This window comes from Podarcis gaigeae, assembly GCF_964106915.1.
Source record: "Podarcis gaigeae genome assembly, chromosome: 12".
Lineage (NCBI taxonomy): Eukaryota > Metazoa > Chordata > Lepidosauria > Squamata > Lacertidae > Podarcis > Podarcis gaigeae.
In genome coordinates, this window is record NC_139688.1 from 45,833,672 (window position 1) to 45,857,436 (window position 23,765).

The 23,765-nt window shown below is 45.6% G+C and overlaps 1 protein-coding gene across 1 annotated transcript in view; it reads left to right on the forward strand.

The window, feature by feature from the left end:
* Positions 1–23,765, forward strand: part of NOD1 (nucleotide binding oligomerization domain containing 1) — a 37,069-nt gene that overhangs the window by 12,438 nt on the left and 866 nt on the right. The window contains 9 exon segments of the mRNA XM_083705603.1: positions 163–1,966; positions 3,259–3,342; positions 4,772–4,855; positions 6,374–6,457; positions 7,293–7,330; positions 7,333–7,375; positions 12,297–12,380; positions 19,458–19,541; positions 21,322–21,405. Coding sequence (XP_083561729.1) covers positions 163–1,966; positions 3,259–3,342; positions 4,772–4,855; positions 6,374–6,457; positions 7,293–7,330; positions 7,333–7,375; positions 12,297–12,380; positions 19,458–19,541; positions 21,322–21,405 — 2,389 coding nt within the window.

Genomic DNA, 23,765 nt, shown 5'->3' on the forward strand with positions numbered 1-23,765 from the left:
CGGAGATTCGAACCCTGATCTCCCAGGTCCTAGTCCATCATCTAACCACTACCCCACACTGACTCTCTGCTTTTTTTGTGTAATGGTTTTGTATGACGTATCTCTTCATGCTGGCTCTCCTGTGCTAGAATTTCTCTTTGTCATAACCAATGCTACCTTTAGTTAGCAGGTACCGTCAGAAACTTAAAGATGAATTGGGCCGAGACACAAAGTTCATCATGTCGTATGCCCAGAAGGAGGACATGTTGCTTGAGGAGATTTATTCCTCCAACATCATGGAGTTTATCAAGGACAACAACGAGAAACTCAGCAACGTGAATAGCTTGGAGGACCTGCTGGACGTCAACGTTGGTCTGATCAATGAAGCTGGAGAGGTGATCTATATCTTTGGTGATGCAGGGATTGGGAAGTCCATTCTCTTGCAAAAGATGCAGAACCTCTGGTCCAAGGACAAACTCGACGTAGGGGCCAAATTCTTCTTTCGTTTCCGATGCCGGATGTTCAGCTGCTTCAAACAGGATGAAGCCATATGTTTGAAAGACCTCCTGTTCAAGTACAACTGTTTCCCAGACCAGGACCCTGAAGAGGTCTTTGACTTCATCGTGAAGTTCCCTCACACGGTTCTGTTCACCTTCGACGGCTTTGATGAGATCCATTCTGACTTTGACCTCAACAGCGTTCCAGAGATCTGCTCCCCCACTGAATCGATCCACCCGCTGGCTTTGCTGGTGGGTCTCCTCAGCGGGAAACTTCTGAAGGGATCTCAGAAAGTCCTGACTGCCAGGACAGGGACGGATGTTCATCGGAACATTGTCCGGAAGAAGGTACATCTCCGAGGGTTTTCCAGCAGTAACCTGAAAGAATACACGAAAATGTTCTTCAAAGATGAAGGGTGCAGGACCTTAGTCCTGAACCAACTGGAAGCCAACCCAAATCTGAGCAGTCTCTGCTTAGTGCCTTTGTTCTGTTGGATTATCTTCAAATGCTTTGACCACTTCCACTCGGCCTTCGACAGCCACGAGCTCCCGGATTTCACCGTGACCTTGACCGATATTTTCTTGCTCATGACCGAAGTCCACCTCAACCGAATCCAGAAGACCAGCTTGCTGAAGAAGAACAACAGGAGCCAAGTGGAGACCTACAGGTCCAACAAAGAGACGCTGTTTGCTCTGAGCAGAGTGGCTCACACGGCGATGCAGAAATCTCTCTTTGTCTTTGACCAAGAGGAAGTCCTCGCCAACCTCTCCGAGCAGGAGCTGCAGCTTGGTTTCCTCAGGGCAGTTCCCGACTACGGTGGCCGCGGAGACCAAGTTTCCTACGAGTTCCTGCACTTGACCTTGCAGTCCTTCTTCACCGCTTTGCACCTGGTCACCGACGAGAAGGTGAGCGCCAAAGATCTGCTCCGTTTTTTTGCCGAATGCTCCACCTCGGACGCCACCCTGCGTTCTTGCTTCCCGATCGGTTGGCTGAAGAAGCACCACCCGACGGGAGAGGACCCTTTCCGGAACAACGAACACTTCCACTTCACCAACCTCTTCCTCTGTGGCTTGCTGTCCAAGTCGAAGCAGAAGCTCCTGCAGCACTTGGTTTCTCCTGCATCCCTCAAGAAGAAGAGGAAGGTGCTCCTCACCTATTTCTTTGAAAGCATGAAGTCCCACCTGAAGGGGCTAACCCGGGCGAGGCTGAAGGAATACCGGCAGATTCAAGTGATGCCCAATTTCGTATGGATGTTGAGGTGCATCTACGAGACTCAGAACGAGAAGGTAGGCATGGGGGTGGCCAAGGGCATGGGCGCCAACTACATCAAGCTCACCTACTGCAACGTCTACTCTGCCGACTGCAGCGCCATCTCATTCACCATGCATCATTTCCGGAAGCGCCTGGCCCTGGACTTGGACAACAACAACATCAACGATTACGGGATAAAGCAGCTGATGCCTTGTTTCAGTAGGCTGGCAGTACTTCGGTAAGTTCCTGGGCTTGTTGACTGCTCTCAAAGGTCATCAGCCCATCTCTGATAACATTATTATTATTATTATTATTATTATTATTATTATTATTATTATTTCTACCCAGCCACTCTGGGCGGCTTCCAAAAAAATTAAAATACTGTAGTACATCAAACATTAAAAACTTCCCTAAACAGGGCTGCCTTCAGATGTCTTCTAAAAGTCTGGTAGTTGTTGTTCTCTTTGACATCTGGTGGGAGGGCGTTCCACAGGGAAGGCGCCACTACCGAGAAGGCCCTCTGCCTGGTTCCCTGTAACTTGGCTTCTCGCAGTGAGGGAACCGCCAGAAGGCCCTTGGTGCTGGACCTCAGTGTCCGGGTAGAACGTTGGGGGTGGAGACGCTCCTTCAGATATACTGGACCGAGGCCGTTTACGGCTTTAAAGGTCAGCACCAACACTATGAATTGTGCTCGGAAACGTACTCGGTTTTGGTACCTTGGTTTTCGAACGTTTCGGTTTTCGAACGCCAAAAACCGGAAGAAGTAAATGCTTCCGGTGAGCCCCCCCCCCCCATTTTCTCTATTGAATTTGCAAACTGCCCTCTGCGCCTCAGTTGCCGAACATTTCTGGAGTCGAACGGTCTTCCGGAACAGATTATGCTCAAAAACCAAGGTACCACTATATAAGACTGCTGGGCTAACAAAACATGATTTGTTGGAGGGGAAGCAAACAGCAAGGTTCAGCATGCTCTCTTCCTTTCTTCTCTTTCCTTTTTTAAAAAAACTTATATTTTATTAAGTTTCAACATACGCAGTCAAAACCCAGTTTCGTCTTTTCTCTTACTTTTGTCAACTTCCCACCCCGGTTTCCATGGAGTTGTTTTTAACAATTTTTATTAAATTTTCTGTTTTACAATTTAGAATACTCATTTAAACATCCGTAAAATATCAACGACTTCCCTTCCTCTCTTTCCGTGGTTCATTTTGCATATCATAAATCCCTGCATATTTTAGGTAAACCAAACCATTCAGTATTCCATTCTTACATCCATCAAAACTTATTGACACTGTTGAATTTATCTTAAGGCTGCCAAGGTTTTCAAGTGTACACAATTCCTCCCCATATATTCAATAAACATTTCCCAATCTTCTCTAAACGTATGTTTTGTTCTATTTCTTTGATGCTGCAGCAAAATCTAAAGAGCACATTTTGGTGCCTATTAAAAGGAGGATTCTCCAACTACTTTTCCCCCTGATGTATCCCAACGAGCCATTTATTTTCTCCTGCCTGCCCCTTTTATTTTTTTCAGGTTAAGTGTTAACCAGATCACAGACCAAGGAGTCAGAGTGCTTTACGACGAGATGTCCAAGTACAGAATTGTGAGTTATTTGGGGTACGTATGAATGAGGAGCTTGGATAGCTGTCACATTCAGGGTTGGTCCCGATGACCGAAGGGAGCCTTGTGAACATCGTGTGTTCATGTGCGACTCTGCCTTGCGCCAAATCGCCTTGTCGCTCCCTCATCGGTGTTGGCCCCAGGGGAAAACTTTCCAAAGGAAAGGCATTTGGATCCGGCTCCCACTCATTTTCCACCGAGTCTTGCAGTTGTCTTTTTAAAAAACAAAAACAAATTTTATTTATGGTTTTCAGGTTTATACATTTCAATAATTTAAATCCTGCCAATGTTCTTATCTGTTTACAATTTGTCCGTAAATATTCCATAAACCACTTCCTTTCTTTTATACCAAAGTTTGTTTTCTTGATTTCTAATTTTTCCGGTAAGTTTCGCCATTTCTGCGTATTCCATAAGTTTTTGTATCCATTCTTCTTTGGCTGGGACTTCTTCTTTCCATTTTGGGGCAAGTGACGTTCTTGCCGTTGTAGTCGCATACAGGAATAAGTTTCTGTACAGTCTGGGTCGTCTTGCAGTTGTCAGTGGGTCTTGTTCCTGAATGAGTGGGCACAGTATTGCAGCTGTGCAGTGAAAGATTTAGTTCTCTGTCTTATCACACGCTGGCTCCAAGGCAGGTCTAGGTGCTGGTAAAGATGGCGTTAATTTTCCGTGAATTGCACAAGAAGGCAGTGGGTGTTGGCAGACTGGAATAATAGACATTGGCATGTGCATTCCATTCAAAGCCTCTCCAAAGATGTGCAACTGATAAGGATCCATATTTTCCCATCCAGCAAGCAATGCGCATACAGAACAGTACAGAACATGCTTTGCAGAATTGAGGCAACTGGAGCCTTAAAGCAAACTGCAAACCTCCTTCTTGAACTTTTGCACAGTTAATTTACCAGGTTCTCGTACAAAATAAGCAGGTCTCTGACTCTAAATGAATGGTAATGGGGTATTTTTTTGTGGGGAGGGAATCAGATCCCATGCATCTGATATAATAACCCTACCCGGTTTGTAGCTGTTAGGTAAAGCAAAGGTAAAGGGACCCCTGACCATTAGGTCCAGTCGTGACCGACTCTGGGGTTGCGGCGCTCATCTCACTTTATTGGCCGAGGGAGCCAGCGTACAGCTTCCGGGTCATGTGGCCAGCATGACTAAGCCACTTCTGGCAAACCAGAGCAGCGCACGGAAACGCTGTTTACCTTCCCGCCGGAGTGGTACCTATTTATCTACTTGCACTTTGACGTGCTTTACAACTATTAGGTTGGCAGGAGCAGGGACCGAGCAACGGGAGCTCACCCCGTCACGGGGATTTGAACTGCCGACCTTCTGATCAGCAAGTCCTAGGCTCTGTGGTTTAGTTGTTAAAAAGTTACAAATCTAAACACCGGTTCCTTTTTTTATTATTTCTCCCACCGCCCCACAGCTTGTACAACAACCAGATTACCGACGTTGGAGCTAAATATGTTGCAAGACTCATTGAGGAATGTCCAAGCCTCATATATGTTAAGTATGTATTTCCAACACCCCCTTTCTACCGTGTTTCTCGGTGCAGCGAAAGCTTGAAAGATACAAGCAGGGCTGGAATAACACTTGTAGTTTAATGGTGAATTTTGGAGATAATGGAGATGTAAAAGATTTGGATGATTATAAAAGACGCAGGAGGAAATGGTTAACCAAAGGACCCACAAAGGGAAGGAGGGAAGTCCAGGAGATTCCCTGGAATTTTGTTTTTACGTTATATATTGGATATGTGATTGTAAAGCTTGGATTTGAAAACCAAATAAACAATTTAAAAAGAAAGAAAAAGAAAGCTTGAAAGATACGGGAAAGATCATTTTTCTTAGATGGAGTGATGTTTCTGCATGGATAGCTATTATTATTATTATTATTATTATTATTATTATTATTATGCATTTAGGACATTTGTACCCTGCTGTTCAGTCAGAAAAGGCTTCCAGGGCAGCTTGCAGCTTACATGCAGTCAAAACAAGGTAGTGCCTCCCCCACATGTTTACATTCTAAAAAGACACGGCACACAAGGAAAAGGGGACACGGTGGGAAGAGGAAAATAAAAATCAAACCTCAGACACCAGTTTCTAAACAGTTGTTCCCATAACAACCAGCTGGCAGAGTTCAGGGGTAGGAGCTCGCCTCTCGCAGCATAGAAAGAGTTCTGCTTCTCTGCTTCTGAGTGATCTATCTCTCTCTTGTCATAGCCAGTTGTCCGCCTAAATAGGGTTAATGGTAACTTAAATTTACTAAATGGTATATAGCCAATTTTAATCAGATTGTCATTTTAATTGGCTAACAGTTAAGGACACACTACGTAAAGCTGATTGTGAGGCTGGTGCATAGAAGTGAAAGAGAATGAAAAATAAAATATTGAAGATGGCCTTTTAAGAGTACACAGTAGCTTATTATTATTATTATTATTTTTATTATTATTATTATTATATTTTATTTTGACAAAGTAATAATCATACATAAAGAAGAAAAATATGCACCCCACCACCGTGACCATTCTGTTGAAACTAACCAGCCTCCCAAAATTTCAACACCTCTTGCGATAGTTTGAGCCCTTTCTGTTTAAACAGTACAAATTCTACAAACACACCTTCCGTATCTCCTCAAAACCATTTCTCCTGCATGTTTCCCGTCTTACCTTAAATTAACTCACATTTTCTTTAGAGTATCTCTAGCCCTGTGGAGGTTTTAAAATATGCAGTTATTTAAATATGAGGATCCCAAAGGCAGATAATTGGGCAACCAAAAATTCTTTAATCTGCTTATTATGTTGTTTCGTAAAGCATTCAGCGAAGTATCCCTTTGTTGGAACTGATTCATTAATAGGCGTTCCAACGAGAGACATTCCGGTTACAAAACAGCAAACACAAGTGAATCTGGTTTTCTTTCTAGAAGTGCAGAAAGAAACCACTAGCTAAAATGGCACTGAAGGAATTCCATTGCATTGTTGACTTGATTTCTGGCAAATCAAAAAACCTACCCACATGGTATTTCTTTGCAGAATAGGAGCAAACAGAATAACCACAGAGGGAGGGAAATGTCTCGCTGATGCCATTCGGAAGAGTAAAACGATGTATGAAATTGGGTAAGTTGGATCACTTTTGTTCATGGTTTTTAATAATTGGGGTTCCCCCCTCCCCCACAAAGGATCCTGCACACTTTAGTGACAGTTTAATGATTCAGAGGGCGCTCTTTTTTCTTTCTTTTTGTCCATTGCTAATGCAAGTTTAATTTATTTAATTTATTTATTATTTATTGAATTTATATACCGCCCTATACCCGGGGGTCTCAGGGCAGTTCACAGAATAAAATCAAGAGATAAAACCACAAAATACATAATAAAAATAAAAACAACAACCCAATAGTTCCCCCCCCCCAAAAAAAACCCACATGTTAAAATGGCGGCTGAGCTAACCTGTCCTGAGACCTACCAGTGGACGATAGTAATAAACAGTGCTTATTTTCTGGGGGGACGCAGGGGTACACATACCCCTAAACGTTTTGCGAATCTTTGTCCATTTACTGTACAGTGGTACCTCAGGTTAAGTACTTAATTCGTTCCAGAGGTCCGTTCTTAACCTGAAACTGTTCTTAACCTGAAGCACCACTTTAGCTAATGGGGCCTCCTGCTGCCGCCGCGCTGCCGGACCCCGATTTCTGTTCTCATCCTGAAGCAAAGTTCTTAACCTGAAGCACTATTTCTGGGTTAGCGGAGTCTGTAACCTGAAGCGTATGTAACCTGAGGTACCACTGTATTTATTTTCCCCAGTTTGAACTATAAAATGGCGATTTGTTTCTTGAGTCAAAATGAGAGTATCCCTAAAAAAAAAAAATTAAGAAAAAAGCGCTGGTGGTAATAATAATAATAATAATAATAATAATAATAATAATAATATGTCCCATCTTTTTCTTTTTGACAGGATGTGGGGCAATCAGGTTGGAGACGAAGGCGCCAAAGCCTTGCAGAAGCACTGCAGAATCACCCCAGTATAACAAACGTCAGGTAAGACCATATCTGAGCAGGGAACGACGGTTTAGACCCATATCATGAAGGATTATCCTCATGTCAGAAGAGTAAGCACCCCACATTTCAGAACAATGGGGCACCTTAGGATTGTTAAATGGGGCTGGTGAGGCTGGAGTCAATCATCCAGCATCCTGGGGTAGGTGCTGGGGCCTGAGCCCCCTCTGGCGGAGTCCACAACTGATAACTGCCTCAGGTGATTGGACCTGGCCATCCTTTGAATTTCCCACAATGCCTCACAGGGATGCTCTAGGCCATGGGTAGGCAAACTAAGGCCCGGGGGCCAGATCCGGCCCAATCACCTTCTAAATCCGGCCCACAGACAGTCCAGCATGTTTTTATATGAGTAGAATGTGCCCTTTTATTTAACACACATCTCTGGGTTATTTGTGGGACATAGGAATTCGTTCATTTTTATCCCTTCAAAATATAGTCTGGCCCCCCACAAGGTCTGAGGGACAGTGGACCGGCCCCCTGCTGAAAAGGTTTGCTGACCCCCGCTCTAGGCCTAGGTAAATGGAGTCGGTTGTTGTCAGGATCTGTCTTGGGCAGCAACTGAGTCTGTTGTAGTCAAGCAATACCAATAGGTTTTTGGCAGAGAACCAGGGAGCCTAATTTAGAGCAAAGACCTTTTAAAAAATCAAAGATGATTGATGTCTTAAATGGTGGCGTTACAGTACCAAAACAGCATTGACAGTCCATATTTGGCTGTAAAAAGCACTAAAAAATAAAATTGACGTTGGCAGCTTCTCAGAATTTGGAGAGGCGCTTTTAAAACACAATTTTCCTTAAGGGAAAAAGCAAAAGCTTGTCAATCACTTTTCTTTCATCTAACAAACAAACCTTGATGATTCTCGGCTAAGGAGAATGGCCGTTTTCCTTCTCCCACAAGATGGCAGACTTCATCAAGTGAAAATCTCAAAAGTCTGTTTAGTTGGGTGAGAAGAGAGGGCCGCTTCTTGCAGCGCAATTTTTTTGAGAGTGCTCCACCTGCACACAAACGTGTGACCAAGAAAAAACAGCACAGATTTATGCAAAAATAAAATAACATACAAGGAAGCCATAATTGTTTCTAGTTCTTTCTGGAAGTGCAAACTATGGCAGACCCATGTCTCCCCATGCTGAATGTGTGAAACAGCTGAGAACCAGAGAAAACGTTGAGTCTTTTGTGTTTGGAAATCTCTGTTGAACTCGCCAGTGATCCTTGCTGGCTAGTTTTGGTCAAAAATCCCTGTCTGCCTTGGCTTCTTTGCAATGGTGTTGGAAGGTTCTGATCTCTTTGAGGAGAAGGCAGCTGCAGGGAATGAATGAATGAATGAATGAATGATGGTGATGATGATGATGATGATGATGATGATGATAAATAAATAAATAAATAAATAAATACACAACGAAAGCTTAAAATCCAAGGCGTTGCACAGTTGAAGTGTCCACTGTTGAATTAGAAGCCAATTGGAATAAAAATGTTTTCAAAAGCTTAAAATCTAAGGCTTTGCGCAGTCAAAACATCCAGCATTGAATTAGAAGCCAGGTGGAATAAAAATGTTTTCAAAAGCTTAAAATCCAAGGCTTTGTGCAGTTGAAATGTCCAGCGTTGAATTAGAAGCCAGATGGAATAAAAACATTTTCACTGCCTGCCTGAGAAAGCTCAGGGATAATGGTGCTCATCTAAGCTCTTTTGGGAGGGAATCCATAACTAGGGGGCTGTCACCGAAAAGGCCCTTTCCAGTTGCCCACGCTCCGCAGTAACACTTTACCTGATTGGCGCATTGCTTGTCTATACAGGTAGCAGCCATTGGAGGCTCAGCGAGGGCAGCTGACCTAGCCAGCATCCCAGTTCTGAGCTTGCTTTGTGAAAGCTCCCCAGAAACTTCATTTGGTTGCACCTAAGGGACCTGATGGGAAGCACTGTCTTCTTACAAAACAGAGCGAGTATAAGAGTGGCCTTGCAGGATTGTGCTCAGGGAATCCACCTGCATCGGAGCCAGGACCTTACATGAGTGGCCTCGGGTTCAAGAGTGGTAAAACAGCAGCACCCCTCTCCATGCCACCTCGCAAACTCCATTTTGAAACGGAGAAGTGTGAAAAGCCATTTCTTGATGTGGCATTTCTCCCGAAAGACCAAAAAGGCTTACTGGTCTCACTAGGAGACAGTTACAGCACGGATTCTGCAAGCCTCAGTTCCTTCCTCGCTTCCATTTAAGACTCCCATTTGAGGAGGAAACTCACAGGTGAATCTGTTCTCTTGTATATGCAGGTTCTCCTGCTTCCAAGCTCGAGTTTTTGGTTGCCACTGCAAGCCCAACATGCCTCCCACACTTCCATTTTGCTGTCTCCATGGGGCATCATTTATCCCCCTGATGAGGTGCGGTCGTACCTTGGTTCTCAGACAGAATGCGCTCCAGGAGTCCGTTCAACTCCCGAAACGGCTCAAAAACCAAGGCGCGGCTTCCGATTGGCTGCAGGAGCTTCCTGCACTCAGCCAAAAGCCGTGCCGGACGTTCGGCTTCCGAAAACCATTTGAAAACCGGAACACTCACTTCCAGTTTCCGATCGTTTGGGAGCCAAAACGTACGAGTTCCAAGGCATTCAGCAACCAAAGTACTAGCTGTTCAAATTGCTGGCTTTGAGCAAGAGAGACGAAGCTCCATGTTTTGGGGCACTTCGAATGCTCAAGACACCTTGAGCTACCTATGAAGAAGAGGAAGAAGAAGAAGAAGAAGAAGAAGAAGAAGAAGAAGAAGAAGAAGAAGAAGAAGAATGGACTACTGCAATGCGCTCTACATGGGGCTACCTTGGAAGGTGACCCGGAAACTACAACTAATCCAGAATGCGGCAGCTAGACTGGTGACTGGGGGCGGCTGCCGAGACCACATAACACCGCTCTTGAAAGACCTACATTGGCTCCTAGTACGTTTCCAAGCACAATTCAAAGTGTTGGTGCTGACCTTTAAAGCCCTAAACGGCTTCGGTCCAGTATACCTGAAGGAGCGTCTCCACCCCCATCGTTCAACCCGACACTGAGGTCCAACGCCGAGGGCCTTCTGGCAGTTCCCTCATTGCGAGAAGTGAGGTAACAGGGAACCAGGCAGAGGGCCTTCTCGGTAGTGGTGCCCGCCCTGTGAAACGCCCTCCCACCAGATGTCAAAGCGATAAACAACTACCTGACATTCAGAAGACATCTTAAGGCAGCCCTGTTCAGGGAAGTTTTTAATGTGTGACATTTTAGTGTATTTTTGGTCTCTGTGGAAGCTGCCCAGAGTGGCTGGGGAAACCCAGCCAGATGGGCGGGGTACAAATAATCAATTGTTGTTGTTGTTGTTGTTGTTGTTAAAGTGGAAGTTTTTTGCCTGTTTTGGAAGGATCTTAACAGTGTTGATACCTCTGGGAATAACGTCGACGGATCTACATGTGAAGAGGAGAGGCAGGTGAAGAGAAAGCCAGGGAGGTTGGCATGCAAAGAGCATGCCAAGGCTTGCTTCAGCCCAAAATGATTTTCCCTCCCTCTCCACACTTTGAACAGCAGCAGCTCTTCGTGCCACGGCACAAACGGCTGTTGAAACACCCACTCACCAGATACAGGTGCAAGGGAAAAAATTGTGAGAAATCTAAGAGCCGGGGGGGGGGGACGGGACCGACCGCTCTGAGACGTGTGGAAATAGCTGCTCTGCTTTTTGGATCCTGACCAAAACGAACAGCTTTTCTAATCGGCTTCATTATCTAGCAGTTGTCACACAAAACGGTTCAAATTTTACTTGGAAGAATTTCCGGACCCAATTATCGTGGGGTGGGGCTTTCCTTGCCTGCAAACCTTTCCTCCGTTGGCAGAGCAAGGCTGTCGGGCAGCATGGAAACGTTCTCTAGTTATGTGACCGTTAATGCTTAATTTCAGGAAGGAAGTCTTTGGGGCAGATATCTAGGCATTGCAAATGTGGTTTTTGTGTGGCTGTGTTTGTTTGTTCTCTTCTTCTTCACCTTCTCTGCATTTTCCTTACTGCTAATCTCCAAGTGGTTTCTCATTGATTTCAAAATGCATAGCCTCCAACATTTCTCCAATGAAAATAGGGACATCCTATTCAAATTAATAAATCATTCTTATTCTTATTCTTCTTATTATTATTAATTTTACTATTTATACCCCACCCATCTGACTGGGTTGCCCCAGCAACTCTGGGCGGTTTCCAACATACACAAAAACATAATGAACATTAAAAGCATTTTTAAAAAACCTTCCCTATTACAGTGGCACCTCGGTTTACATACGCTTCAAGTTACAGACTCCGCTAACCCAGAAATAGTACCTCGGGTTAAGAACTTTGCTTCAGGATGAGAACAGAAATCGTGCAGCAGCGGGAGGCCCCATTAGCTAAAGTGGTGCTTCAGGTTAAGAACAGTTTCAGGTTAAGAACAGACCTCCGGAACGAATTAAGTACTTAACCCGAGGTACCACTGTACAGGGCTGCCTTCAGATGGCTTGGGGGGGGGGGCGGATAACTCCATACCCTCCAACATTTCTCCAATGAAAATAGGAGACGTCCTAAGGAAAAGCGGGACATTCCGGGATCAAATCAGAAACTGGGGCGATTGCCCCTGGAAAATAAGGGCACTTGGTGCGTCTGACATAGGCTAAGTTAGTCCTACTGTGGTTGGGGGGGAGTGCTGAGAGGGTCCTTGCCCCAAATGTCCTCCCCTTATGACACTACTGTATGAAACAGAAGGAAGAAGGGCCCTATGCACTCTTATCTGTGGCACATCCATGTGAATCATTGTTTGTATACTGTTCGGTTCCGCAAAGTCTCATCCAGCTGCGAGGTTGTCGAAAGAAAACACTTGCTGCTCTTTTGTGTGTGCGCCCACGTGCATCTTTTAAATATTTCCCCTCCTGTCTTTTGCTTCGCAGTCTTGCGTTTAATGGCATCACCACCGAAGGGGGGAAAAGCATCGCAGAAGCCATGAAGCACAATAGCACCGTGAATATATTTTGGTAAGGATCCGCTTGTTGGCAGATTCTGGGAAGGGGGGCAGCTTCGCTTACAAGGAGAGGGGACATGGATTTTACATGGCGGGTTCACCTATCTCAGTCCGTACCAGATTCCAGAGTAGGCCTAGGTTGGAGTGGCAGATTTCTGTGCGAGGTACATGAGGGAACTGGAAGGATCACTTTGAGCATAGAAGAGGCCAAGGCCAAAAATGTGAGGAGAACAAATAAACCACAGCAGGAAACTCTTCGGATTTTGTTTGGGGCATTTTTACCCTATCGCGTGAGACCAATAGCGGCCCCTCCCCCCCCAGGCTGACAGTTGAAAAGATGACGCAAAAGGAAAGAGGTTTGAGGAGGGAAGAGGAAAACAAGCAAACCCTTAGAAAGTTACATCTAGGCTGAAACACAAGGTGGCGCTCCAGCCGTGGTCGGGGGCAACTCCTCTTTATCACTGGCCACGCCGACAGGGGGCTGTTGGGTGTCGGAGTCGAACGACACCCAGAGGACCACATGTTTTCAACCCCCCGAGTTATGACGTAGCTCTTACGATGACCAGCTGGGACGGAAACAGCGGCCCTGTTTCCCCTGTCTCCCTCTGCTGCAGCCGGATAGGTTGAGTTTTGCATTTGGAGATCACCTCCCTTTTCCTTGTAGCGTGAGCCGTGGTCCTGTTGGAAGGGATGTGTTTTTTCGACAGCCAAGCTAATGCGCCCCGGCCAGGAAGTGGCAGTGATCCAACAGCTTTGTACTTGTGAATTAGAAAAGCCAGTATCTCTTGCCAATGCCATGTTGCTGAGCTCTCAAGGGCCTGAGAATCTGACCAAATATGATTGATTGATTAAATTTATATACCGCCCTATACCTGGAGGTCTCGGGGCGACTCACAGAATAAAATCAAGATATAAAACCACAAAATACAGTGGAACCTCGGCTGTCGAACGTAATCCATTCCAGAAGACCATTCAACTTCCAAAACGTTCGACAACTGAGGTGCAATTGCTGGTCGGCAAAATCCATTGAAAAAATGGAGAAACGTGCCTCAGAAGCTGTTTGACTTCTGAGGGGCGTTCAGAAACGGAAGCATTCACTTCCAGGTTATGGTGTTCGAAAGCCAAAACGTTTGACTTCTGAAGCTTTTGACAACCGAGGTTCCACTGTGCATAATGAAAATGAAAACAACAACCCAATAGCCCCCCCCACAAAACCCCCCAGGGCATAGGATGTCAATCAGATCAACCAAAGGCCTGGTTAAAAAGGAATGTTTTTGCCTGGCGCCTAAAGGTGTATAATGAAGGAACCAGGCAAACTTCCCTGGGGAGAACATTCCACAGAGGGGGAGCCACTGCAGAGAAGGCCCTGTTCTCGTGTTGCCACCCTCCGGACCTCTCAAGGAGAAGGCACACGAAGAAGGGCCTCCGAAGGTGATCTCAGGGTCCGGGTAGGTTCATATGGAAAGAGGCAGTCCTTGAGGTACTGTGGCCCTGAGCCATGGTGTGTGTGTGTGTGTGTGGTTTTTAACCCACCATGGTTTTCCTAGCATTTCAGTGTGTTCCGAGTAGTTTTGAGAGAATAATTCACCACCCCAACCTCCACATTCGTATGGTTTCAATTCTTGGTTCCACGTCCTCCTTAAGAGCACTTCCTCAGCGGCAACCATTGGCTTCTGAACGTCTTTGCTGTTGCTTCTGCTGATAAGGCCCTGCAGGCTTGTTCTAGCAGCCCAAGGATGTCTGAGCTAGCAAGAAACAGCATCAGAGCTAGACCACATCCAACCCCAGGGAGCAGCAGTGAGTTTTTAAAAAGTAAACACTTTTAAGTATTAAAAGCAGCTGATTAAGTTGACTAAACCTGATGATTAAATGAATCCAAAATGAACTCGGGAGCGTACGGTGAGAGATTTATCGCATTTTTTGCTCTATAAGACACACTTTTCCCCCTCCAAAAATTAAGGGGAAATGTGTGTGCCTCTTATGGAGCAAATGCGGGCTCCATGGCTTCAGCGACAGCAACGCGAAGCCTCCGAAGCGCAGTGGGAGCACTCCCACCGCGCTCCGGAGGCTTTGCATTGCTTTCTCTGAAGCCTGGAGAGCGAGAGGGGTTGGTACGCACCGATCCCTCTCGCTCTCCTGGCTTCGCTGGAGAGGCGCTGCACAGCTTTACCTCTCTGCTCAGCGCCCCTTCAGCGAAGCGGGAGGAGAAATGGAAGGGGCTCCGTTTCTCATGCCGCTTCGCTGAAGGGGCGCTGCGCAGAGAGGGAGAGATTTTTTTTTTCTTGTTCTCCCCCCTCTAAAACTAGGTGTGTCCTATGGTCGAGTGCGTCCTATGGAGCGAAAAATACGGTAAATGTGGAAAGGGGTGGAAGGCTAGAGAGAAACAGTCTGGAGGGGTGTATAGCTAGATTTTTGAACCCTAAATTACAGATCCCTGGAGGAAAGAGGGATCTTCAGTGGAGAGAAAGAGACATTTCCTCCTCCCAAACCAAGTTATCCAGGTAGATGAGTCTTCATCCCATTGCGTTAACATACAGGGCAAACCAATGGAGCTTTGGTAGCGCTTCTTTTTTATTTGTTACTCCACTCTTCATGTAAAATAAATCCCAGCACAGATGACAATAAACATCAGCAAGCAGTGAGCAATCTAGCATTAGCCAGGTGCGTTCGCACGGCCTTTTGTGGCACACCTGTAAGACACCCCGTAATTATCGTAAGGAATATCTTGCGACTCATTTGTGCCCCAGACATTCTCCCTCCTGTGCCTTTGAACCGGTTTTGAAGCAGGGACACTAAACACCCCACCTGACGCACTGGAAAGCCAAGCCCTCTTTTGTTCCATCATCGTTCTCACAATGCCTGGCTGATCACAACAACCGCGTTTCTGGAGACAATAAATTATTGTGCTTTTGGAACAGCCAGTCCCGGCGTTGACGGTAAAGGGGAGGCAACTTTGGATCGTGTGCCAAGTGGTGCCCGGGATCTGATGCAAGACGGCAGGCCGCAACGCTGTTGATGGCTTGAACTGTGAATCAAAGTCCATCCAGTTCAGTATTGCCTACACTAACTGACAGCATCCCTGCAGGGTTTCAGGCAGGGGCTTCTCCCAGCCCAACTGGAGATGCTGGGATTTGAACCCAGGACCTTTAGCATACAAATCAAGTGCTTCAGCCACCCCTGAGCCACATCATACCTCACAACCGCACCTTGTTTCTCAGCGGCTCCTCTGTCTTCATTTCTGTCAGCACTCACTGCCTATTGTTAGAGAGCTCATTTCTTCATTTCCCAGGGAGATTTGATTGGTGCCTTCATTATACGCCTTTAGGACGCCAGGCAAAAAATGTTTCTCTTTAACCAGGCCTTTAGGGCTGATTGACATACAATGCCCTTTTAAAATGTGTCAGCGAGGAGATTTTGGGGTTATTCTTGTTTTTATTTTTATTATGTACCGTATTTTTTGCTCTATAAGACTCACTTTTTCCATCCTAAAAAGTAAGGGGAAATGTGTGTGCGTCTTATGGAGCGAATGCAGGCTGCGCAGCTATCACAGTAGCCAGAACAGCAAGAGGGATTGCTGCTTTCGCTGTGCAGCGATTCCTCTTGCTGTTCTGGCTTCTGGGATTCAGAATATATATATATATATATATATATATATATATATATATATATATATATATTGCTTTCGTAGATTTTCACGGGTACAGGAATGCAGGTTTTGGTGTCCTCGGGTGTCTTCCCGTGTAAAAGTTGGGGTGTCTAGGCGACGTTTCGACGAGGTCTCACTCGTCATCTTCAGGCTGGTGCTTTCGGCTTCTTGTTACTGGAACAGAGCGGGATCTCAATGTTTGAGTTCCTATAAATACTGTAGAGGGGGTGTGGTGTCTAGCCTCCAATGTTCTGGGCAGAGAGGAAGTTCCCAGGCTAGTGTGCCTTTTCTTCTTTTGTTCCTTAATTACTTGAGAGATACCTTGAGTGATTTCTTGAGTGATATCCTGAGTACCACTTAGGTGGGTCATTAGGTGTGGATTAGTTGCTAAAGTCTTTGTGTCTTGACCTCTTGAACTTTGTGAAGAGTTTTCCTGAGAAGATGGCTGTATTGCACTTAGTTGTGCTTTGGCTTGGCTTCGTGTATAGGGGCGAGCTGTGGTTTTGTGGCTTGTGTCAATATATATATTGTTTTCCTCCTCCAAAAACTAGGTGTGTCTTGTGGAGTGAAAAATACGCTATTTTGTGTTTTAAATATTGTTATTTTTATCTGTGAACTGCCCTGAGACATGTGGATAAATTATTTTTATTTAAATAATTTTTATTTGGCTTTACAAGTATAAGAGTATAACAATACAAAGTACATATCTATATTTAGAGATTCCTCTGAATCTCTGGACTTCCCACCTTCCTCCTCCATGGGTCCTATTGTCAATGTTTTCAACTGCATATTATTCAGTAATCCATATTTTATGTCACTCCATTGTCTCCATAGTACTTGCTACATTACAGGTGCTATTGCAATCCTGCTAATGTTTTCATCTGCTTAGAGTGGTCTCCCAGATAAGTTTAAATGTTTCCCATCCTTTGTTAAAAGTTTTGGTCTTCTTGGTTCCTGAGCTTTCCAGTCAGTTTTGCCATTTTGGCATACAGTGGTACCTCGGGTTACATATGCTTCAGGTTACATACGCTTCAGGTTACAGGCTCCGCTAACCCAGTAATAGTGCTTCAGGTTAAGAACTTTGCTTCAGGATGAGAACAGAAATTGTGCTCCGGCGGCGCGGTGGCAGCAGGAGGCCCCATTAGCTAAAGTGGTGCTTCAGGTTAAGAACAGTTTCAGGTTAAGAACGCACCTCCGGAACAAATTAAGTACTTAACCCGAGGTACCACTGTAGTCCAACAGCTTAGTTTGCCATTCCTCTCTGATAGGGACTTTGTCTTCTTTCCATGTCTGGGCTAGTATCATCTGTGCAGCTGTCATCTCATACATAAAAAGTATTTTTTGCTCCTTTGGAATATTGGTACCTACAATTCCTAACAGAAAAGCTCCAGTTTTTGTTTTGTTTATTAACAATGTTATTTTAAACATTTTTTCAATTCATTATATAAGGGCGGTATAAAATTTTGATTGATTGATTAACTAACTAATAATTTGCAGCTAGCAACAAGCCTCCTGAGCTTGTTAAAATGCTTTGTGGACATCCTGAGTATTTGTACCTTCTGTATATATGCTCCACTTTCCTCTTCCTAACCCCAAAAGAAGGGGAGAGCCATACATAGCAGCTTACAAAAGAAAATAAAAGACTAACTTAAAAAGGGCAATAATTCTCCATTAACCCAGCCTGGGGCTGCTTGGTCAAGCGTTGAGCTATAAATGCCTTTAATCTCTATGGAGAGAAGGTGGAAGACCAGTTTTGGTGTGGTCCTAATGGCTAAACCTATTTTTCTGTCCTCGCTGGGAGTTTTCCAAGCTGCCCTTGTCTCCACCAGCCATTCCCGTGAATGCTTTCCATGGCAGCATTGTTATTTTCATTTTAAGAAAGCAAAACCAGAAACCCTTCCTTGATCATGTGGAAATGCCTTACGTATGTGGGGGGTGAGTGGGTCTTCATCTCACTTGCATTAAAAAAAACAACCCCTTTTTCAAATGAATGCTGAAATCTTAGCAAAATGTAAGCTTGCTTGAACGCAATGATGCCCACAATGGCTGTACTGTCAAATCACTTGGCACACCTTTTAGACATGCGCATCTAAGAGTTTCCATTTCATTCCTGGCTAGCCAGGATCTTCAATAAAATTGCACCTATGTTGGCAGAGAAGAAATTCAATTTTTTTTTCCAAACCATGGGACAGCCATACAGTCTCAGGACTGAAAAAAGGAGGTTATTTTTATCATATGTAGTGGTCTTATAGTAAGGTTAAAGCTTACTGGGAAATGATATATAATGAAAAGGATGTTTAAAATAACATTTGTAAAAAAAAAAATACCCCAGAAGCTTTTCTTTTGGGAATTATAGGGACAGAACTACCTAAACTACAGTGGTACCTCAGGTTAAGTACTTAATTCGTTCCGGAGGTCCGTTCTTAACCTGAAACTGTTCTTAACCTGAAGCACCACTTTAGCTAATGGGGCCTCCAGCTGTCGCTGCGCTGCTGGAGCATGATTTCTGTTCTCATCCTGAAGCAAAGTTCTTAATTTGAAGCACTATTTCTGGGTTAGCGGAGTCTGTAACCTGAAGCGTATGTATCCCAAGGTACCACTGTATATAGAAACATGGTCCTGTATGCGACTACAGTGGCCAGAATGTTACTTGCCCCAAAATGGAAAGAAGCAGAAGTCCTATCAAAGGAAGACTTGATACAAAATCTTATGGAATATGCAGAAATGGCAAAACCTAACAGAAGAATAAGAAATCAAGATAACAAACTTTTTATAAAAAGAATAGCAGTGGTTTATGGAAAATTTACAGATAAATTTCAAAGAGATAAAAACACTGGCAGGATAATTCTAATAACTTGCAGTTTCATAAGAGTATATATTTAAAGAAGATGAATAAATGAGCACATTAAGTTAATTTGGATATGCAGAAGATATTAAAAATGAATTTAAGGAACTGCAGAAAGGGGGGAAGGAAGTCAAGTTTTGAAATGTCAAAATGATTGTAAAATTAGTTAGATATATACACTTGAAAAGTATATACCGTATTTTTCGCCCTATAGGACGCACTTTTCCCCCTCCAAAAATGAAGGGGAAATGTGTGTGCGTCCTATGGGGCGAATGCAGGCTTTCGCTGAAGCCTGGAGAGGGAGAGGGGTCGGTGCGCACTGACCCCTCTCGCTCTGCAGGCTTCGCGGACCTCTCCGCAAGCAGCGGGAGCCAGCGCTGGGCTCCCACGGCTTGCAGAGAGCTGCCTGTTTGGGGGCTGGGGCGGGGGAAGCTCGGGCCTCCCCCGCCCCAGCCCCGCGCCTTTCCCCCCCTTTATTTCCGCCCAAAAAAACTAGGTGCGCCTTATGGGACGGTGTGTCCTATAGGGCAAAAAATACGGTGTATAAAAAAAATGAAAGAAAAAAAGAAAAGAAAAATCCTGTTCGTTTCTCTCACCAGGCTAACAAAGAATGAGCTGGATGACGAAGCAGCTGAATGCTTTGCCGAAATGGTAAAGGTCAACAAGCGATTGGGTCATCTATGGTGAGTTGTCTTGGCTCGCGGAGAAGGGACTCTTGAGTCACTGCCTCAGGCTACGAGTCACATTTCAGTCACTGTACATTTTCTACACAAGGACCCAACCCTGAGCTTTGGGCTCCTTTTGACAGAAAGGTCACCGGAAGCCCTTAATTTGCATCAAGGCATCAGATTCATGCTGATCTAAAGTTTGAGTGCGTCATTCTTCACAATTCCCTGGAGGAGTTGCTGAACCAGTGACTAGGAGAGGAATCAGTTGGACTTTTGAAGGATTCCTATGCAGATGACACGTATAAAAATGTGGCAAACCGTCAAAACGTTAAAAACTTCCCAATAGAGGGCTGCCTTCAGATGTCTTCTAAAAGTTGTGTGGTTCTTTACCTCCTTGACATCTGATGGGAGGGCGTTCCACCGGGTGGCCGCCACCACCGAGAAGGCCCTTTGCCTGGTTCCGTGTAACCTCACTTCTCGCAAGGAGGGAACCGCCAGAAGGCCCTCTGCGCTGGACCTCAGTGTCCGGGGAGAACGATGGGGGTGGAGACACTCCTTCAGGTATACAGGACCGAGGCCGTTTAGGGCTTTAAAGGTCAGCACCAACACTTTGAATTGTGCTCGGAAATGTACTGGGAGCCAATGTAGGTCTTTCAGGTCCAGTGTTCTGTGGTCTCGGCGGCCACTCCCAGTCACCAGTCTAGCTGCCGCATTCTGGATTAGTTGCAGTTTCCGGGTCACCTTCAATGGTAGCCCCATGTAGAGCGCATTGCAGTAATCCAAGCAGGAGATAACTAGAGCATGCACCATTCTGGCGAGACAGTCTGCGGGCAGGTAGGGTCTCAACCGGCGTAGCAGATGGAGCTGGTAGACCGCTGCCCTGGACACAGATGTCCCGTGTACACAGTGTTTAATTTAATCACCACCATCAAAGCACCAGCAAAATGTAAGGCTTGGTTTTCGTTTGTTTAGGGATCTACCCCATTGTCAGTAACGCTGACATTTCCTTTTGTCCGTGTGTTGTGTTTTTCCATAACAAATTACCCTCGAAACAAAAAAAATTCCTTCCAGTAGCACCTTAAAGACCAACTAAGTCAGTTCTTGGTATGAGCTTTCGTGTGCATGCACACTTCTTCAGATACACACCAACACGGCAGACCAACACGGCTACCTATCTGTAACTGAAATTACCCTTGAGTGACTAATGCTAAAGAAATAAATGTTTTGAAGCTTTTTAAAAAAATAAATAAAAATAAATTGCAGTGTTCTGGGCAAAGGAAAACGGGAGAGATCGAACTCCAAGATGACTTTACATATTTTTGATGGTTGGCCCCTCTGAGCCAGTCTCTTCCTGCCTCCTCTCTTGCGGTGCCAGCCCAAAGTGGCCAGTGAATTGCCTTCCCCGGCCGTCGCTTTGGATCCGTCATGAATAATCCCCCAGACAGCTGCTCTCCTGTGATCAGAGAGCAGCTGTGTGGTCAATTATACAATTAAGCTCAGTAACCCTCAAAGACGCCCGTGCACTTTAGACTGAAGAGGCTTGGAGCCTCTTGGCTGCGCTTCTATGGGGGGATTGTCTGATGCCATGCAGGCCAGCCATGCAGATGGAAATCAGAAAGCACCAGTTCCTGGCAAGACCCCAGCCTTGTTCAGCAAAAAGGAGTGTTGATTTTCCGCTTCAGACGCACCATGCCCAAGCCAAGTGCGTGACAGGCAGGATGCTGTGGACCGGGCGCAAACAGAGTGTGTTCTCTGGCGCTGAGTGTTCTCCTTTCTTTTTCTCTTTCTCTTCCAGGCTTATCCAGAATCAGATTACCAGCAGAGGTGCCAAGTGCCTGGCTGATGCTCTCAAGCACAATACGGCCATTAAAGAGATCTGGTAAGAATGACGGCTGTGTAGCTTTCCAAAGTGTGGCAGTCACACTCCAACTGTCTGCTTAGACCCATGTGCAGGATCTTGCCTAGTTAGACGGGGAGCCTGTGGCCCCTAAGATGCCATTGGGGCTTCAAGTCTCATCAGCGATGAGAGCTGGGGCCTAACATCCAGAGAGCCACATGCTGTTGTTGATATACAACAAAACGTGCGTGGGATGTTCTCGCACATGAGACAGTGGCAAACGCCTTGCGTCTTGGCCATTTTCGTGCTTTGGCGATGGAATGCACGCCCAAATCCATTTCACCTGTTTCTGGTGCCAAGAGGGCAAAGGCGCCAAGAGAGATTGTGGAGCTGAGTTGGGCCGCTGTTCCCGCCACAGTCACCTTGACTTCTGAACATGGGGATCCTTCAAACGCAAATCAGGAGTCTGTATCATTCGGATAGTTGGGAGCAAGTAATCCTGCCCCGTGGTGGACATGGGTGGGTTAACCACAGAGCCTAGGACTTGCTGATCAGAAGGTCGGCGGTTCGAATCCCCGTGACGGGGTGAGCTCCCATTGCTCAGTCCCTGCTCCTGCCAACCTAGCAGTTCGAAAACACGTCAAAGTAGTTAAATAGGTACCGCTCCAGCAGGAAGGTAAACGGCGTTTCCGTATGCTGCTCTGGTTCACCAGAAGCAGCTTAGTCATGCTGGCCACATGACCCGGAAGCTGTACGCCGGCTCCCTTGGCCAGTAAAGCAAGATGAGCGCCGCAACCCCAGAGTCGGCCACGACTGGACCTAATGGTCAGGGGTCCCTTTACCTTTAATCCTACCCTGTGTGCGCAGTCTAACTAAGGGAAGAATAGCAGAGATCAGGAAGAATCGTGTTGGGAGCCCTGCATGCCGTTGTGGGCCACCAGCTGGCTAAACCTTAACTGCCTAGCCACATCTTTAATTAGCATTTAAATCATGAGTCTCTCAATGTGGCTAGCAGTAGTTGTAACCAAGTCCCATAGAAACCTGTGGACCAGGTTATTCAGGCCCAACGCCCAGTGACACTTAACATTTTAGCTGGCTCAGAATCAGCGTTTGTCAATTTTGCCTCTTGGTTTATGAGCCGGTGCCGTAGGACTTACACAGCCCCCGTTCGTTTCAGTGCAGGAGATGCTCCTCTCTTAACCTCAGGGTTGTGGGTTCGAACCCCACACTGGGCAAAAAGATGCCTGCACTTGCAGGGGTTGGACTTGATGGTCCTCACGGTCCTTTTCAACTGTACAATTCTGTGATTGTCTCTGTAGCCATTTCAGAAATAAAGTGCATTTCGTTAGTTTAATATACAGTCGTACCTCGGAAGTCGAACGCCTTGCGAGTCGAACGTTTTGGCTCCGGAACAATGCAAAATGAGTGTTCCAGTTTGCGAACGTTCTTTGGAACCCAAACTTCCGACACGGGTTCCGCAGCTTCCGATTGGCTGCAGGAGCTTCTTGCAGCCAATCGGAAGCTTCATCTTGGTTTCCGAATGCTTTGGAAGTCAAACGGACGTCCAGAAAGGATTCCGTTCGGCTTCTGAGATACGACTGTACTGCCTTTACACAAGCCCCAGGGCCGTTTAAAACCGGCAAATCCATAAAAATCACACAATATTTGAAAGCAGGTGGCAGATCACTAAAGAGCAATTACTAATTGCCGCATCAGTCAAGTCTCTCCAGATGTGCCTTAACCAGTGTTAGAAACCGAGATATGAAAGCTGGGAGGTAAATGGTACCTTAAACCGAGGTTATGGGCACAACAACAGAATGTCTAGGCATGCTATTTTATAACAAGAATATGAAAATGAATGAACTGCAGCTAAAATATTATGTTGGTTTTTCACATGTTCTAGTCTTCCCCTGCCCACTCCCCTAATATTCTCTTCTCCAGTCTTCAGAGAGTAGCTGGAAGTGGGGAGGCAGAAAAAGGTCCTCCTTTTCACCCACTCTTTCAGTTTTAACCCAAAATCTTAGGCGTAGTATTGCACCCAGAGGTCAGAAGCTCCTTGCGCTGATGAAATTTCCTGTTGCAAAATACCCCTAGGACAATGGGAGTTTCAAACACTGGTCTTAACTAGCCACCTAAAACTGTACAGAGATGGGGCCTGGGGCATTTTAATAGGGAGGGAGTTCTATGTCTTAAAGGAGCCACCACTGAAGAGGTCATTTCCCAGGCCTCATCCTGAGAAAGGACCACCAGGAGGGTCTCACCTTCTGACCTCTGAGCACAAGCCCTGATAGATGTGGAAGAAGGCATTCTTGCAGATAGTTGTGCTTCAATATCTGCCCTGTTCTGTTGAGCCCAGAACACATCAACTAGGTGAACTTCTTGCAGCAGAAAGAAGAGAGCCT